General features: G+C 31.7%; 1 protein-coding gene across 1 annotated transcript; it reads right to left on the reverse strand.

The window, feature by feature from the left end:
• Positions 1 to 7488: 7488 nt before the first annotated feature.
• On the reverse strand, positions 7489 to 19794 carry LOC111700778 (uncharacterized). The gene is made up of 6 exons (XM_023471816.1): positions 19415 to 19794; positions 18277 to 18590; positions 10897 to 11043; positions 9562 to 9675; positions 8962 to 9019; positions 7489 to 8128 (listed from the first exon to the last, which is right to left on the reverse strand). Exons 1-6 carry the CDS (start codon positions 19792 to 19794, stop codon positions 7489 to 7491), a joined length of 1653 nt encoding a protein of 550 aa, XP_023327584.1.
• Between the last annotated feature and the right edge of the window lie 70 nt (positions 19795 to 19864).

Genomic DNA, 19864 nt, shown 5'->3' on the forward strand with positions numbered 1-19864 from the left:
CAAAGTTTTGATTTGGTAGATCGCAGATTGCAGAGGGAAAAATTCAGAGGTTGTAATTTATGAATTTCGAGAATAAACCAAAGGATTCCACTATAAAGACGATCTAACTCCTGAAATGAGACAATTCCAAGGTTAAATTAAGTCTTCTAGCCTTATCAAAGGCTTTTACTTACTTATTATATGATTTATTAGCAAAGAAAGAAACAGGTTTACAGTTTCAGGGAATTATAAATTTACGGAAACAGACAGTGTGAATTCAGAAATGTCGTCTCTGAAGTCTCATCCTTTGTGAATCAAGTTCATAGTACTTCTCTACTGTGGCCTAGCGTGAACTTGAAGTAGTTTAACTACAGTGGTAGGCGATTTTATCAATACAATGAAGACTACTTTTTATTTAAGTTTTGGTTGTTAACAAGCTTTTTACGAATTATAAGTTTACAAGTAACTAAAGAGAAGCTTGACTTCTATGTGTACTTGTATTTATACTGTTTAACAGCTTGATAAATCAAAATTGAAATCATAATATAATCGCCTACCACTGTACCTATACCAAACTGAACTGCTTGCTTAGGCGGAGATTTCAGATTATTTGACTTTTAAAAGGTTCCGCAAAGATTTCAAGGGCAATTTTTTATTATAAGAGGGTTTTGGGGTTAATTTTGTTATCAATGTAGCTATACATTAGCCTAGGTGTAACGATCGTGTTGGAGGAAGGGGTGTTATTGTCAACAAACCTGTATCAGCTCTGTGTGTGTACTTGATGTTGTGAACTGGTCTGGAGCTGAAACCCTTAATCCCGTTTGCTAAATCTCGATATTCACTGTGGACACTTTTCTGCTTAATCATCTTTTTTGGAGATATCTGCTGTAGGTTCCAACTAGCGAAAGCTCTCTCATTGATTGCGCGCTAAATTTCCCAGCTTATGATGCGACACTCTGATTGGTTTAATTTTAGTCACATTCCTGGATATAAAATAAAATTTAATTAATCTGTAGATTAACTAAATAGTAGATCAATCAATGATCTCGATATCGACGATACAGGAGTTTCCAGCTCAGAGCTGAAAACTTTAGAATGAGATATCCTTAATCCCGATTACTTAATTTGAGTATCCAATGGTCACACTTTTGATTTTCTTCTTAAACCGTTCTTTCTTGGATATAGAACAGAAAAATGAAAAACCGGTTTTTTAGAATAAGAGAGTCCCTCACGTTTCTTTATATTTATCTTAAATGGCGCGCAAACTTTCAAATTTATCAGCTTCATATATGCGACTCTGATTAATTGGATTTCATACACTTTTCAGGATACAAGTACAAGATTAGGTTAGTCTCGATATTTAGAAAAAGAGAGGATCAAGCATTAATCTCAATATCCACCATTCTGAAGTTCCCAGCTCAGAGCTGGGAACTTTAGAATGGATAAACTTTAATCCTGACTTCTTGATCCGTATATCCACTGTGGAAACTTTTCATTTTTGTCCTAATCCACTCTTTTTCTCTCTCCTTGGATATCCATTAAATGTTTTCTCCAATGAGAATATTTCTGTTCTCTCATTGGTTGTCCGCTTTTCTCTGATTGGCTGCTACAGTTTCTGAGATGATTACAGTTTTTCATACACTTTTAAGATAATCTTGCAAGATTATGTTAATCTTGAGATTATCAAAAAGAGAGGATCAAGCATTAATCCCGATATCCACCATTCTAAAGTTTTCAGCTCAGGTGACTTTTTAGAGTGTGCAGTTGGGTTGTGACTTGCGCTATTGGCCTAGCTCTCGACATGTTGATTCACACTATACTCTTGCCGGTCAGTTCTAATGGGGCTCAAACTTGATTTCTACGGTACAGAGTGTCCCAATAAACATTGGAATTCAGTGACGATTCTGTTTTTGTCTTTTTAAATACACTCTAGGCACTAGGCAGACGTAACTTTATTTTGACCATTTGAATTAGGTGGTACAGCGCTAATTCTTAACAAAGACGATTTAGAATTCGTCTAGCTCTTAATTCCCATGTTTATTAGGATGGTTGACTACTTAGTACTATCATGATAAGTAAGGAAATAACTTGTATCAGTAGGGGACCTATAAAGCGTTATGGTTTTGCTGTTTTTTTTTATAGGGTTCCATGTTTATTTGACAACATTTAAAATCATAAATTAAATCTTATTAGTCGTCGTAACTTTCAACAGTTGTATAATAAGGTAGGTTACTCTCGATTAAGAAGTATGAAATAGAAGGGAGATACAACTGACGTCGCCCGCCTTACCATATATGATTATACATGCTTTGCATACGGGTAATCAATTTGTATAAGAAATATTCAGAATATGTATGGAAAATGTCTGCTAAGATAGATAGATAAAAACCTCAGATGACTTCACTAATTATAGAGACGAGAGTGACCGTCTTAAGAGGTTTTTATATATTTATCTAAGAAACGACATTTTCCGTACATCGTGAGTAAATTAACTTATTATAAAACCTTGCTGGAAAGTGCAGTTTTACACTAATTAGCTTTAATTTGTATGAGATGAGATGAGTTATTCTAAATATGAGGGTTTCTAAATTAGATAAATTTAAACTGTTTATTACGAATGTATGGAATTTTCTAAATCTCCAGCCAAATACATCCATATTGCACAAATTAACATTAAAGCTCTGTATTTATAATTAAAATTAGATTTTATGCTTTTACCGTTCATTTTTGATATAATGTACTTACCGCCACTGGGAAGGTTTTCAGTGGAATAACCTGATTTCTTTCAATATCCTGTTGTTGATTTTAATATCCTGTTGTTGATTTGAATATCCTGTTGTTGATTTCAATATCCTGTTGTTGATTTCAATATCCTGTTGTTGATTTCAATATTCTTCCATTGTATTCAATAGTTTGTATTTGATTCATTATGTTGTACCTGACTTAATGTTTTGTTCTTAATTTCAATATTTTATACTTAATTTCAATATTTCATACTTAATTTCAATATTTTGTACTTAATTTCAATATTCTTTACATTTTAATATACTTAATTCCAATATTCTGCACTTAATTTCAATATTCTGTACTTAACTTCGATATTCTGCACTTAACTTCAATATTCTGTACTTAACTTTAATATTCTGTACTTAACTGTACTTGATTTAATATATTGCACACAGTTCTGATACGCTTTACTTAATTTCAATATTCTGTTCTTCATTTCATATTTTGTACTTAACTTCTATATTCTGTACTTAACTTCAATATTTTGTACTTAACTCCAATATTCTGCACTTCACTTCAATATTCTGTACTTAGCTATAATATTCTGTACTTAACTTCAATATTCTGCACTTAACTTCAATATTTTGTGCTTAACTTCAATATCTGTATCTAGCTTAAATATTCTGTAATTAACTTCCATATTCTGTACCTAACTTTAATATTCTGTACTTAACTTCAATATTCTGTACTTAACTTCAATATTCTGTACATAACTTCAATATTCTGTACCTAGCTTAAATGTTCTGTACTTAACTTCTCTATTCTGTACCTATCGGTTCAATTTCAACGTCAGTATTCAATTTATTGCAAATTTAATTATTTTATATTTTCAGTAAACATTTTCACTAAACTTTTGAAATAATTGTTGATAAGTGAACATATTGAATTACTCCAGCATGATAATGGTGTGCAGTGATTATCTTGAAGAACCACTAAACCACAGTTCCATTAAACCCCTACTTCTTGCATAATAGCGTTTATGGAGTCATCAACTAATCAATCAATCAATCAATTTATTCATCTATTAATCAATCAACTAATTATGCTAGAGTATAGAATAATCAGTCTCTTTTCAATTTAAAACATTTAACCAGATGATGTTTTTAACGGTTAGTTTTATCGTATATAAAGGGATGAGGGGACAGCTCACGGAAGCAAATTTTGGACTAAACAACCAACTTCCTACAAGCCGCGCGTAGGATCTGTAGGGTCTCAGGAAACATGTCATGATTATGCTTTTAGAATTTAGTTTCATTGTTCAAGGATTTATTTGGAGGAACTAACATGACCAACTCTACAATGAACGTAATTTCATTGTTCAACGCTTTAGTTGGAGGAACTAACATGACCAACTCTACAATGAACGTAATTTCATTGTTCAAGGATTTAGTTGGAGGAACTAACATTAACAACTCTACAATGAACGTAATTTCATTGTTCAAGGATTTAGTTGGAGGAACTAACATTAACAACTCTACAATGAACGTAGTTTCAAATGAATCTCCATTGACTGAACTACTGGAATATCTGATTCACAATCACAACNGGGGGGGGGGGGGTTGTACCAAGCTATTTATATTTGATAATACTCAAATTTTTGACAGCAAATAAATTGTCCTTAACTTTGTTTTCGATTTTTAGTCTTCGTTTTCATAACAAAACGATCGTTTTTCAATAAATTGAAAACGTTAACATTCCTTTATGCACAATTACTTTTACAAAGAGACCCCGACTAAAATTATGTAATTTTCAACCTAAAAAAAGTCTCACTTAAAACTTAATGAGACAACAGTCTAAAGGGTACTCCTAGGGTTCGGTCATCCACCCTTTATAATAAATGGTCACTTGAACATATGTCTGTATTGTCTCTTTAAGAAGATCTTTTTATTTTCTGAAAGATGGATTCAAAATAACAAGAAGATGTTGATGTTTAAGTAATTTTGGGTTTCTTTAAGAAGCTGATATAAGAACGAAAATTATTCACATCTCAGGTATTGAAACAACAAATAAAACGTATACAAAATTTAGATATTTTAAAAGATTGTTAATGCTAAATTATATTAATTATAGTTCTTATATCTTAAAATTAATCTTATCATAAATATTAATATAATTGAATAATTTTCTGCCCAGGTGTTAAAGACTATTTATATAATTTAGATTTTATCAGAGAAATTTGTCACGCTTCTCGATTTCAATATCCTGTTGTTGATTTCAATATCCTGTTGTTACCCTTTCTATAAACTCTATATTCACGTTTTTATGTTTACTATCTTCAAAATCTTCGTTTTTTATAATTAATAAAATTATGTAAATGTTTTTTAAATGAATAGTTTAAACCAGTATTAAAATTTATCTTTCTGGGAACTTTTTTTTGTCGTTTTAAAGCACTTTCTCGTATATACTATTTTTGCCCTTTTCTGATTATTTTTGTCATTTACAACTACTTATAAGCTACCTTACTTTACAACTACTTATCATTTACTTAATATCTATTTTACAACTACTTTACAGCGTTTATTCCTAACATGCAATTTTGTAACTGCGCTTTTCATCTTACTAATAACTAATTTACAGAATACATATTTCAATCTATTTTATCTTCAACTATAGTCAGTCAATAGGGTTTTACAGAGTGTACCTACAAACATGATGCACACAGACGACCTTCAAGTCTTCTCTTAATTTTCATGCTTTATGGGACACCCTGTACGAAAACTTACACTTACGAAAGAAATTTACAAAAAAGAAAAATTTTCATAATTGTTTATTGTTTATTTCGCACATTAATATTAATAGTAATAATGATCATAAATATCTGGGTTCAGTGATCAGGAAGTTTTGCTAAAAAGAAAATTTACAAGAATTAACTAGAAATACAAAGTTGACACATGGGATACTTAATTAAAGAAAACACAGGACAAGAAATAGAAAACACAGGACAAGAAATAGAAAACACAGGACAAGAAATAGAAAACACAGGACAAGAAATAGAAAACACAGGACAAGAAATAGAAAACACAGGACAAGAAATAGAAAACACAGGACAAGAAATAGAAAACACAGGACAAGAAATAGAAAACACAGGACAAGAAATAGAAAACACAGGACAAGAAATAGAAAACACAGGACAAGAAATAGAAAACACAGGACAAGAAATAGGAAACACAGGACAAGAAATAGAAAACACAGGACAAGAAATAGGAAACACAGAACAATATTTATGACACACCGGACAATACTAGGAAACACAGGAAAACATGTAAGACACTAAGGACAATGAATTGGACACATGGGACTATAATAGGAAACAGAACAATGCATAGGACATACAAGACAATATATAGGAAAAACAAGACAATACATAGGACTTAAAAGACAGTACATACGACATACAAGACAATACATAAGACATACAAGACAAAAAAAATAGGACATACAAGACAATACATAGCACGCACAGGATAATAAATAAGACAAAGGACAATACAAAGGAAACAAAGGACAGTAAATAGGACATACAGGACAAGACATAAGACACGCAGAACAATAAATAGCACACACAGAACAACATTTAAGGACACAAGAAAGGACACAGGACAATGAATTGGACACATGGGACTATAAATAGGACCCAGGACAATACATAGGACATAAAAGACAATAAATACAAAGGACAACATATAGGACACAAGGACTATAAAAAGAACAAATATGACTTTTAAATTCTATATGTCTCTGTTTGATTTGGAAATTAAGAATGATGAGACCAAAAAAACACAATATTAAATTAACTAATAGTTTCAGCTAATTTTCCGAAAAACAAAATCAATAAAAAAAATTGGGGGGGGGGAGATCTTGCTTAGTTTTACAAATCATCAAAGGTTATTTCCCGTGGGATCTACAGTGATAACCAGAAAACAATTGAATAGGAAGACGCAATATAGCAATACTTAATTATATTGATGTTGTTACAAAGCAAATAGTTTTACTAGACACTAAATCACTCATTTAGTGAAATGGGGTTTTTAACACTACACAATTCTCGTGTCTCTTGTTCAATGGACTTTTTAAAGTAATAACTTGATTCTGAAAGTCGTCTTCCTATTTCATAGTTTTCTGGTTATCACTGTATCACTTTTTAAGATATTATAAAAATGAATCCGCTTCGAGCCAACTTGGTTACACTAGGATACACTTTTAATATTTTGATATTTATTTCGGTCACGACCTTTTCTAATAATTCGATTTTCAATATTTTGTAGAGGTTAGACGGCAAAGATGAAATAAAACTGAAATTAAGAAAATATAATTAATACAATATATGTACATAAGATGGCATGAGGGCTGAAAACATAAACCCTTATAGTTAAAAAATCACAGTTTAAATCGTCCAATGTGGATTAGGAGTGTAGGACCAAATTCATAACAAATGGCGTTTCTGGGCTTTTTACACTTTTAAGTTAAAAAAATTGCATAAAAGTTAAAATGAAAAAGTTTTAAGAAATAGTATTTAATTTTGCATCAATTGATTTAAATGTCTGCAAAAGCTTTCACAAAAACTTCGATTAGCGGGATGTTATTTTATTTAATTATCCAAAGGGACATTAAGGAACATAACAGCCCTTTTTAGTTACCTATTATGTTATCATGTACAAAATAAAAAAGGTCTTCCAGTAACACAATGAAATCTATTGTGTTTAAATCTGTAGAAAGTTGAATTTAATCATAAGTTGGAAAATCTTCATTTGGTGGGACAACATCTAAACTGTAATAATCATGGGTTTCTCTAAACTCGTCTTGATAGTCCCCCCGGTACCATTGATGGTCCTGACGGGACGATGTATCACTTTCTCGATCGTCCTTAGAATCGTCCCATCGATAAAGTGTCGGCGTGTACTCTGGACTGTAACGGTCCGGACTATACTTCTCGGAGTTAAATTTCCGAACTTTATAATTACTTTTCGGCGAATTATAGTTCACTGCCGGCGTTTTATAGTTTACCTCCGGCGTTTTATAGTTCACTGCCGGCGTTTTATAGTTTACCTCCGGCGTTTTATAGTTTACCTCCGGCGTTTTATAGTTCACCTCCGGTGGCGTTTTAAAGTATACATCCGGCGTTTTGAATTTATCTGCCGAAGGTTCATAGTTCAAATTTTGACTATTTTTATTTTGTGTATTAGGACTAGTTTTGTATACAGGTCTGCTGTAATAATTGTCTCTGGACGTCAGAGTTTTTGCGGGAATATTTTGAACTTTTTGGGAGATTTTCGGAATTTTTTTCCGACGTTTCCGGTCTGTGTAGGGCAGCTGATGCCGGATATAGGGTCGAGCAGTAGACTTCGCTGATGGTTTACTATACCTGAAAATGCAAATCGTAAATCATTTTTACAATTTAACAAGGTTTTGACATTTTCAAATGTGGAAAAAGTCTTAGTTGGTCTCACTAAACATAAATTTCACTAGAAGGTACTTGAAATAAACTGAGATTTAATATGTAATGAATATGAATTTTTGAAGACATTTTTGAATTTATAGCAAGCTAAGTCGAGATCAACTATTGTCTTAAGTACGGTGAAGGGTTCAAAAGTTTATTAATTTCCATCTTGAAAAAAGTCAGTGTTTTTATCTAAATCTCCGTGTAATTCAAGGTAAACGAGAGGTCCTGGTTAAAAGCCAGTGAGTCTTAACTTTAGAACACATTTTTACCCATTTAATGTAGTTTTTCGGATTTTCTATTTTATACTTTTTGTTAAGCTTTGTGTTTTAAATGTTAAAGGGAGTGACCGGCTATGTAAGGTAGTTGAACTGAGTATGCATTGTTGTGGAAAACTTCTTTTGGATTCATTTGAGACATATTAAACTTTTTAAAGATCTGTAAATCCTGAGTTTGAGCGCAAAGTCGACGTTCAAAACTCCTACTTTGGGGGTGGATACATTTTCAGAATTAGTTTACATAGCCAGTCACTCCCTTTAGCGTTTATTATAAATCTTAAGCTATTTTAGAGAGGTTTAGAGAGGTAATTGCAACTGGTTTTACATGAATCTGTTATTTTTTTCCTGCGCGTGGATGGATGATGTTGATTTGATTCAAAAATGATTTTCTAATAAAATAATAAGAATAAAAAACATATTTAATGATTAAAGATCTCTTTTATAGCGTTTTTTTCCGAAAAATTCTAAATATAAAAAAACTGTGATTTACCTTTCTCTGAATGCACTCGGCGATAAACATTTCTACGAACGTTTGATACTAAAATATAAAATAAAATAAAAAAACTTGAATAATAAAAAAGAATGAATGTGCTACATTTCGTCCCATAAAACATGAAAATTTGTTGACGAGTAGAAATTAGAAATTAGCATCTCTTAACTTGCATTGTAATTGCTTAAACAAAGGGGTTTTTAAATTGCAAAACGAATTACCAAGCAAAAATTTAAAATATCCAATTTAAAAATAATTTTACTTAAAGTCTTTTTTACTATAGTGCAAAACTATTAAAGTACATAAAGATTACAATTATTATGTTTATTTGTACAGTGAAAAAGGAATTGAGGATTTGTAACAAAAAATATTTCTAATCCATATATCTTTGCAACCTGACTGTGTAGACCTTAGATTTTTCAAACTTAGATTATTTTAACTTACAGAATCCATATTGTGGGATATCTAAGGTCAACAACATTAGGTTGAAAAGAAATCGGGATTAGAAAATCAGAGTTTGTGGCAAAAACTCAATTCCTTTAAATCAATTATAAAAATTAGATAAATATATAAATTAGAATGCTACTTACTTCTATTTATGGCGAAGTTTCTAAGTTTATTATAAATATATTCTCCGTCAATATATATAATTATCCCTGTATACAGGATAAACAAGGAGATCAAGAGATACGGGATTCCAGCACCTACACACAATACAGATATAGATACTAGCGCCACCTACACAGAATACAGATATAGATACTAGCGCCACCTACACACAATACAGATATAGATACTAGCGCCATCTACACACAATACACATATAGATACTAGCGCCACCTACACACAATACAGATATTATAGATACTATCAAGGTTGTAATGCAAGGAAAGTTAATTGCTGCCGCGTATACTGCGTACATTTGTAAACAAGAATAGATGCATCAGTGTTCGTTTAGTATCCGAGGAGGTTAAAAACATTAAATTTTGATAATTCACATAATAGTTTCCTATGACCAGAATATTTCATTGATTTTTTTATGTGAAAGATGGATCCCATGTCAGGCTTCGACATCCGTCTTGTGTTTACATTAGCGCCCAGAGACAGTACACTGCAGTACAAAAGATGTGTACACTTCTAAAAACCTTTCCTTGCATTACATCCTGGGATACTATCAAGTGGTGATAATCGCTTAGAAATCTAAATAAGGTCAAAACCTTTATCTAATCAAAATATTAAGGTTAGCATCGTTTTTATGCGAATTTCTCCAATGCTTCATGTAAATAAGAAATGCACAAGACACTGCTGCAGAAAAACCAAAAATGAAATAAAAACGGAAAAAGAACATGTCATTTCTAATTCATACTGGAACAGACAAAGCTTTTGATAGTCCGTTGTAAATCGGGAATTGTCATCTTTGCATGAAAAGTCATTTGAAATTAAGCGTACAGTCCCTTTAACTACAATTGTACTCGATAGCTATACTATATAGATATATGGTCCGTCAATATAGACAATTTTCATTTTAAACCCTGAAATTATCAGTTTACATAAAAATTATAAACATTAAGTTTCAGGGCAATGTCCATATAGTGAAAATTTTGTTTATCTGGATTCTTAATATATAAACTGCACTATTTAAAAGTCAAAACTTGAGTTTATAAGTCGTCTTTCTAGTCCACGGTTTATGGGTCTCATTGTACGGTGGTCGGCGATTATATCAATACAATAAAGACGACTTTTTATTAATGATGCTTTGATCCCTAACAACCAATTTACAAGTAAACAAAGAAAACCTGTTAATTGACAACTTCTCTCTGTTACAATGTGTTTCTGAGAACTGTTTGAAAGCTTTGTATAAATCAAAATCAAAATCGAAAGTCGTCTTCAATGTATTGATATATAACACGACAACTGTACTTTACCTGTAATTCCCGGTAGCGTAATGTACGGAAATAAAGACCAGAGTGTTGTACCGGTTGTACCAGTACTCACAATACTGGCGGTTACCGTAGAACCGGTTATTATAGGGCTCACCACAGACACAATGTTGGAGATATCGCTGGACGCCACTAAACACAAAAATATATTATTTTAAACTTTAAATTCGAAATCGAATTTTTTATTTCACACACAACATTTCATATTACCATGCTTTCTTTTGTAACCTGGGCAAAAACTCTGATTTTTCTAAGACAATATCGATCTTTTTGGGACGTTTTTTGATCAATATAGAAATCGGGAGATTCATGAACATTGACTTTATTTCTATTTTCAGCACATTAGTTAGTTACCAATTTGGGAATTAAAAATTGCAAAAGAAATTTTACTGTTCGACTTATAAAAAATAAGAGAGACAGTTCGACCTGGGTCAATTAGGCTTATGATAATCCGGGAGCTGTAAAAAGTCTGCCCGCGCCATCTAAGTTTAAACCAATCCGGCTTTGAATAGGGTCGTTCTGGTTCTTACCGCGGGTCACTAAGGTTTGAAATAAGGGTCAGTCCGCTTCGAATTCAAATTGACCTTAGTTCATCGTGACATGAGAATTGAGTGACTATTTCGATAGATGATTTATGAGTTAATAAAGGCATACCGTCTAAGAAAGCCGAATCTAGCACAAAGTTAGAAATAACTATCAAACAGAATGAGAGGAAAAGCAAAACTTGACAAACGTTTGAGATTTAAGATGTTAAGACTTTGAGAGAACTTTTTTTTCCGAAGAAACTTTTTAAACTGAGAAAAAAGATGCAAAGTTACACAATATTATTTCGAAGGCTCTAATTATCCTATTTTTGCTAAAATTTGCTAAAAGCATTTAACCTCAATAAGGAAATTTTCTTGAAAAAATTTTAAATAATTTCAAATAATTTCAAATCAAATATAATTTTATTTTCACCCCGGGGCCCCAGTCAAGTTTAAGACAATAAAATACAAATGCTAAATATCTATTTTATAATATTTAAAAACTATAGTTAAAAGTTTGTTTATAACGCCTATTTCAAAGGGAGCGAAAAAAGGAAAACTATGATGTTCTAATCCCTATATCTTTGCAACAAAAGATATTTCAAACTATGGATTCTGTAAGATCTAATACTCTAAGTTAGAAATATCAAAGGGTAAACTATAGAGTAAAATGTTTTATCAAAAAGCTATATTGAGAAGAACGAAAATGTTTTGAATTTATAATATGTAACCAAATTAATTTGCTTTACTTGCACTTGTGCATAATTCAAACTAGAGGAGCAACGGAGTCAACAAGTCGTAATGGTTGTCATTTGAATTTAACCATTTTCTCCTAATTAGTTTTCAGTAAGGTTTGCACAATCAGGTTGAAAAGATATAGGAGTAAGAAAATTAAAGTTTTTGGCAAAGACTCAGTTCCTTTTATAAGAAACATTGGAAGGCTTCATTTAATAAATTTGACTTTTTGACGAAAATGTGTCAAAATAAATTGAACTAAATTAAAAGTTAAAAAAGTCGCGAAATCAATTTAACTAATGGTTTATTAACTATACCATTTAAAATAAATGTTCTTTGTTCTGATTAAACTCTGTTTATTAGATGAATAGATATTGATATGAAAATTATACATGTCAGGTTTTCATTGTTTAACTCCGTGACGTGAGCAAAACTTGGGATTTTTTCTCAGTTTAAATTTTTCGCGGATTCCCATACCTTGACGCAATGCGACACTTCAAGCACAGTTCTTATGCAGTTGCCCAAGGAAGTTACATGCACTTGCCGCGTTGCATTACAAGAAAGAGAGAGATTAGTATACATTCTAGAGTTAGGTTAGATAAAGACACTTTCAGGACAGAACGCTACGGCTAGGACAGGCTAGGAGGCCGAGCACTGCGGCCAGGGGGCCGAGCGCCGTAGCTCTAACAGACTCTCTGTCTGTCTTTTAATTCAACGCGGCATGCGCACATAACTTCCTTGACACTCTGCCTAGTTCTAAGATTCATGCACTTTGGTTGTAGCACGCAACAAGAGGTATATTCATTCTACAAGCATATTGTCCTTATACAATTGTACTTATTGTAATTTATGTACTATTAAAGGAATTATGGACGTTATACCGTTACTTTAAAGGGATAGTTCGCCTGTTTGAAGATTAAACTGACAGGATCTGAGCTGAAAACTTTAGAATGGGATACCTTTAATCCCGATAGCTTAATCCAAATATCCAATGTGGAAACTTTTAATTTCCTTCTTAATCTGCTCTTTTTCTTTCCTTTTCTCTTCTTGCCAGTTCCCGACCAATTTGAGTTGACTGATTAAATGGCGCGCAAAATTTCAAATTTCCCGGCTTCTCTGATTGGCTGTTATGGTTTCTCCAATCCCAACTCGAGTGATTGAATTATATATAAACTTTTGTGGATACAAATTTTAGAATTATTTAATCTTGAAATTAACTAAAAGAAAAGAATCTCGATATCCAAAATTCTTAAGTTTTTAGCTCAGGTTACTTAATTATGTTATAACATCTATTTTCTGAGAAAAAAAAGAAATAAAAAAATAAGGAAACAATGACAGTATCATGTTTAAAAATGGATTCTAATCGTGACTGATTCTCAGTCTTGAGAAATGTTTCTTAAAAGAGAAGATGAATGTAGATGCTATAAAAAAAATTAAAAAATGAATTTCATAATTTTTCTATGGTTTTTGGCAGAAAATAGCGAGTCAAAATGGGCCGCATTAACATTATCGAGCGGGGATAGGCTTAGTTGTGTTTCCCATAAAGATTATTGGAAATGATTGATGTCCATTTTTAACAGGTGAAGACTAAGAATCCATTAAAACCTTTATAAATCCTTTATCCAAGAAGGAATTATAAAAATAAAAATATGAAAATTGACAACTCAGACATCTTTTTAACAGAAAATATATTTACCGTATTCTGGACATAGTTTAAAACACAAAATTATTTAGAAAAACGTTTTATGAATTGTTTTGAAAATTTAATGTGGTATTTTTTGGCCAGAGTTCACCATAGTTCTTAAAGTTTTATGAAAGATCCCATTTTTTCGTAATATTTAATCATTTTAGCAAGTTTTAATTAATTTTTTATTTTAAGTAATTTTAAACTATTAATAATTATTTTATTTTTATTTTCATCTTTTTTTGTTGTAAAATAAACAACATTGACAAGGAAAGCTATAAATGCTTAACAGAGTTTAATTGTTTATTTTTTTCATTAATTTTTTTCTGAGAAACTCTAAGATGGCCAATTCAGGTGTTAATATCAGAGTTACTGTTGAGATAAAATCAAAATATAAGAGCCTGGAAACTAAAGTTAAGATACCAGACAAAATTTTTAAGTTGTATGTTGAAGGGGTTCGTTTTGAGATATGGTTTGGGTCAATCTACTGAACAATCCAGAGATGATTTCAAGCATAGATTAATTAAAAAACAGATATGGCACTAGATGTCGTCTTTTCAAGATTTAGGGGTTTTTCGTTCACAATAACCCTGAGACAGAAGCCCAAAGGAGTTACGTAGAACAGGCTCTCTCTCTGTAAATTTACAAGACAGAGAGATGGCCTGTTCTACGCCGACTGCGCGTAACTCCTTTGGGTTTCTATCTAAGGGTTATTGTGAACAAAAAAACCACTAATCTTAAAAAGACGACATCCAGTGCCCTGTCTGTTATTATAATTTATCTATGACTTCAAGGATGTACGAGGAATGGAAGATTTAAGCTTCGAATACATTCCAGAATAAATTTTTCAAAATGTTACAATAGCAAACTTATCCCGCTTAGCATTTTAAAAGAGTGTAAAACTCTCAGATTCTTGTGAAAACTCTTTAAAGTTGGCGGAACCTTGTATGTTAAAAAGTTGAAAACGATTTGATAGAAAGATTAAATCTCTCTGGCGCACTCGATTGACAAATAGCAATATTTCTTTAATTTGTTTTAAAAAGGGTCATTAACTGTCTGTTTGTAAAATAATGCTACCTAAAAATGCTCAAATAAATCAAACGAAATAAACGAAAAGAAAACTTTTTATTTCAGTTCCAGTACATTTTCCCCTATTCACCATATATCCCCCCCTCCCTTTTCTAGATGCCCCCCCCCTTCATCCTACAGTATAGATAGATAGATAGTTAGATAGATAGATAGATAGATAAAAAGTTTGCCATCTAGTGTGATTTAAAGCTAAGGTTAGGTTAGATAGATATACAAATAGATAGAAAAAAAAATAGATACATATTACATAATATTATATATTATAGACATATATTGACATATTTAACAAATTTAATCTTTGCCACAAACTCAGTTTTTCTATTCCCTTTATCTCTTTGCAAACCAATGACATATGCTTGAAACATTGATGGCTTTAGCCATCAGGTTGCAAAGATGTAGAGACTAGAACATTTTGTGGCGAAGACTCAATTTCCTTATCTTCAACAATATTGTGTAAACTTAACCTTATCTTCAATTTAGCTAGAGAGTTTTGGTGCAATGTTTTAATAGTGTAATTTTAAGGATAATTTTTAGGAGGGGGTGGGGTGGGTAGGTTGCAGGAGGGGGGAAGAGAAGAGGTTGATTGAGGGAGGGGAAAAGGGAGGGTTCTAAAGAGGGGGGGGAAATGTTCATGTATGATTCAGAGTTAAAGGGAAATTATTCTTTGAAGTGTAACCATGGTCAATAACAGAGTAATATCTATCTATCTATCTATCAGTTATCTATCTATCTATCTATTTATCTATCTATCTATATATTTTCTTTGACAAAAATCTTAGCTAATAAATTGACATAAATTCAATTATGATTAGAAAAGCAATTTTTCAGATTTCTTGTTTAAATTCTTGATGAGGTTTTGATTTCGTGGTAGATAGTTAGATAGTTAGATAGATAGATAGATAGATAGATAGGTAGATGTTTAGATAGATAAATAGATAGATAGATAGATAGATAGATAGATAGATAGATAGATAGATAGATAGATAGATAGATAGATAGATAGATAGATAGATAGATAGATAGATAGATAGATAGATAGATAGATAGATAGATAGATAGATAGATAGATAGATAGATAGATAGATAGATAGATAGATAGATAGATAGATAGATAGATAGATAGATAGATAGATAGANGATGGATTCAAGGGAAAGGGGTATATATCGGGGGGAAAGTTATGAGGAAAAGATGAATTTATGTTTGATAAGTGAAATTTTTAACCACAATACTCACCGCTCAGCAGTCAGCAGTCATGTTTGTATGTAATACATTTCATAAGAAAGTACAAAGTACTTATTTATGTACTTATGTACTTATTTACATATTTAATCAATATATTTTTCATTAGAATTTATAGTTTGACTTTAAAAATAATCTGTTTTATTATTTTTTCATGATTAATTCTAAAAACGAATTAAAAAAAACTAATTCTGTGAATATCTTAAATTAATGATTAAATTTTAAATAAGAATTATAATTTTTGTTGAAAGGGACTGTAGGCGCTTATTTTTATGTGACTCTTTGTTTAAATAAAAGTGTTAAATTTTGACAATTTTTTAATCTATCTCTGCATAAATCCGCAAATTAAATCTAAAGAGAACCCGCAATTGAAAAAAATCAATTTTCAAATGGAAAACCAAAAATGTCAACTGGACATGAAAAAAGGATTGCTAAAATTTTGTCATTATTCCCTAACGGTGCAGACGGTGCTGATCATTACAAAATATATATATATTAAATATCTATAATTACAAGAAAGATAATATTAAATAAGTTGTATGGATTGTTAAAGTGATTGTTTACGAAAATTAACTTGAAAATTAGATAATATTATGGGACAGTTCACTAAAATGGAAAATTAGATAATATTATGGGACAGTTCACTAAAATGGAAAATTAGATAATATAATGGGACAGTTCACTTAAATGGAAAATTAGATAATATGATGGGACAGTTCACTAAAATGGAAAATTAGATGATATAATGGGACAGTTCACTAAAATGGAAAATTAGATAATATAATGGGACATTTCACTAAAATGGAAAAATAGATAACATAATGGGACAGTTCACTAAAATGGAAAATATCGATCTTTCTCGCAATTCATATTATTACGAACAAACACCAGACAATCTTTTTTTTACCAAAAATAATATTTAAAATTTTAATTTTTTGCCAACTCTTTCTTTAAAGTTGAGAGAAACCTTGCTAGTTTTTAACCATTATTTAACCAGAGGAGCAGAGCACATAATATTCTGCGCACGCACAAACATAATCATACGCGCACAAACACACACATGCGCACAAACTTAATCATTCGCAGGACACGTGCTTCTGCTCACATTATAATATAACAAGTTTTAATTACTTTACCAAGTGCATCATAATTGCGCGGGGTTAAATATTTTTGCTTTTGTTTTCGCATCAGATTTTTTTTGTGTTGTTATTTGTATGGATATTTTCGCAGATTTTCCAATTGATCTAATAACATAATAAGAATTTTTTGCTCCATTTTTTGAGTTTTAGAGGAAATTACGCAAAAAATATGAATTCCCTCAATCTACGAGCTCTACAGCAACAATAGCTATAGCTAAAATACTATGACGGCAGCTCATTGTGGATTTTGGAAGATTTTAAAAGATTTTGAAAACGAAAGAAAACTGCAAGAAAGTCTGCACTCGCCGAAACTAAAACAGTAAGGTGTGATTGAGCAGAAACAATCTTCCAAAAGTTGAGAATGTGAGCAGGAATTGCGTCATTTAGACAAGGAACATAGCAACAGACATTAGACGAACTGAACTGTAGAGAGAATTGATACTTATTTTGATTTGTCCAAGTAAATTTCAATGTCTATATTGATGAATATATATGCAATATATATATGCAATGCAATATATATACTTTAATGCAATCTTTATAAGTCTTTTTTATGAAGATCTATTTCTTAAAATACGATATATATATATATATATATACTTTAATGCAATCTTTATAAGTCTTTTTATGAAGTTCTATCTATTAAAATACGATATATATTTATACGGACGGACTTGTGACCGATATTTATTTGAAAAGTTTTCGAACCGTCGAACTGTCATCGTTCAATTTTGATAAAGTCGAACACAGCCATAGGAATTTTTCAAACAATGTTTTCCCTCAAATCTGTGCCTTTAAGTTGGCTGTTTGAACGTTAAAAAAATGACAAAGAAAAAAATAACAAGGTTCGGAATATTAATTCTGCATTTTTTTAAACACTGTTTTTGTTGCAAAGAAATGCAACTTCTAAGAATTTGAACTTTTCTTTCTTGAAATGCACCCTGAGTTTCCTACCTGCAATAATGGGGGTGGACCCTGTAGACAAAATTACAAATTTAGTGAGAGAAATTGTAACAAAGGGTGTCACCCGGAACAATTCAGGAACTCTACGATCCAGGATCCCGGCGATCCTTGGATCACTCTGCTTAGTCTTGATCCTCTTCTTCGGACCATTCTTGGTTTTCTTCTTGCGCGTAAATTTTGTAAATTTTTTGGGTTTTTTGGATTTTTTGGATTTTATTTTTGGCTTGGCATCCCGCTTCCATCTTGTCATTTTGTTGTTGCGGAAGTAGCGAGTGGAGCGAGTTCTGTTTCTTTGAGGGGTCAACCTGAAGACAACATAACCTTTTAAGGTATGAAAAGAAATGAGGGGGGGGGGGTTAGTTTATGATGCCAATGACGACGAATTTTTATTTCAATTTTTAATTTCTACCAATTTTTCAAGCAGCAGAAACACAAGCACATGGAAACAAGGAGAAGCTGTCATTCAACAGCTATTCTTTGTTTACTACAGTGAAACCCTTAATAACGAATACATTGAAAGAATTCATCAAATGTCGTATTCTTCACTTTCTGATAATGGAATGTTGCAGATATTTAGTTTTTTAATGAAATGATTATATGGAACTCTTTAAAACTGTTCCCGCATATTCATGGCTATTTATTTATTTTCGCAAATACTGAAATTTACGTAATATAGTATAAAACTCATTGAAAAATTGTGAAGACGACATTTGATAAATTCTTTCGATGTATTCGTTATTAAGGGTTTCACTGTAGTAAACTATTAATTTGAAAAAAGCTTGTTAGAAATCAAAACTTAAATATTAGAGTCGTCTTCATTGTATTGATATACAGAGCGTCCCATATCATATTAGACTATCTCCAATCTTTAACGCTAAAATACGCTAATAATACTCCGAAAATCTAGCATTTTCTGCAAACAAATTTTCTATTAGCCTTATTAAATTTTTCAAAATGATTCATCCTTCTTAAATTTTCTGATTTGTCCCCCAAATCGTAATATGGCTAATTGACGCGGTCTAATTTGATGTGGGACACCCTGTATGTATAACTGAAAAAAGTGAATGAGCCCTTTTTAAAAAGATTTTTCTACATTTTTTACATTTTTTATATAAAAAGAGTTATTTTCCTAAATCCGTCTAGAGTGAAGTTAGCTTTCCTATTATTGAATAGGTTTCCGTAATCTGGATAGTCCAATACTTCCGGTGCTTTATTTCCTCCACTTACGGTCTCCAGGATGTCGTAGAACTCACTAGGGAGCGGGGTGGTCGACACCTCGTCAAAATACATATGGTAGAAGAAGTCGTCTTCGTCGTATTCAATGTAGTCCGAGTATTCCTCGTACATACTTGGATCCACCTCTTCGTCAGCTTGAAGTTCAGGTTGCTTAGTAGGAGCCTGGGTAGTCCACCAGGTAGTCCCTGCAGTAGGAGTAGTTGTACTCGGAGTTGTACTTGGAGTTGTTGGTGTCGTCGTTGTTGTTGTAGTTGATGTTGTTGTCGTAGACATTGTTGTTGTTGTCGTAGACGTAGTTGTTGTGGACGTTGTTGTTGTTGACGTCGATGTTGATGTTGTAGTT

The sequence above is a fragment of the Eurytemora carolleeae genome, unplaced genomic scaffold (genome assembly GCF_000591075.1).
Source record: "Eurytemora carolleeae unplaced genomic scaffold, Eaff_2.0 scaffold169, whole genome shotgun sequence".
Lineage (NCBI taxonomy): Eukaryota > Metazoa > Arthropoda > Copepoda > Calanoida > Temoridae > Eurytemora > Eurytemora carolleeae.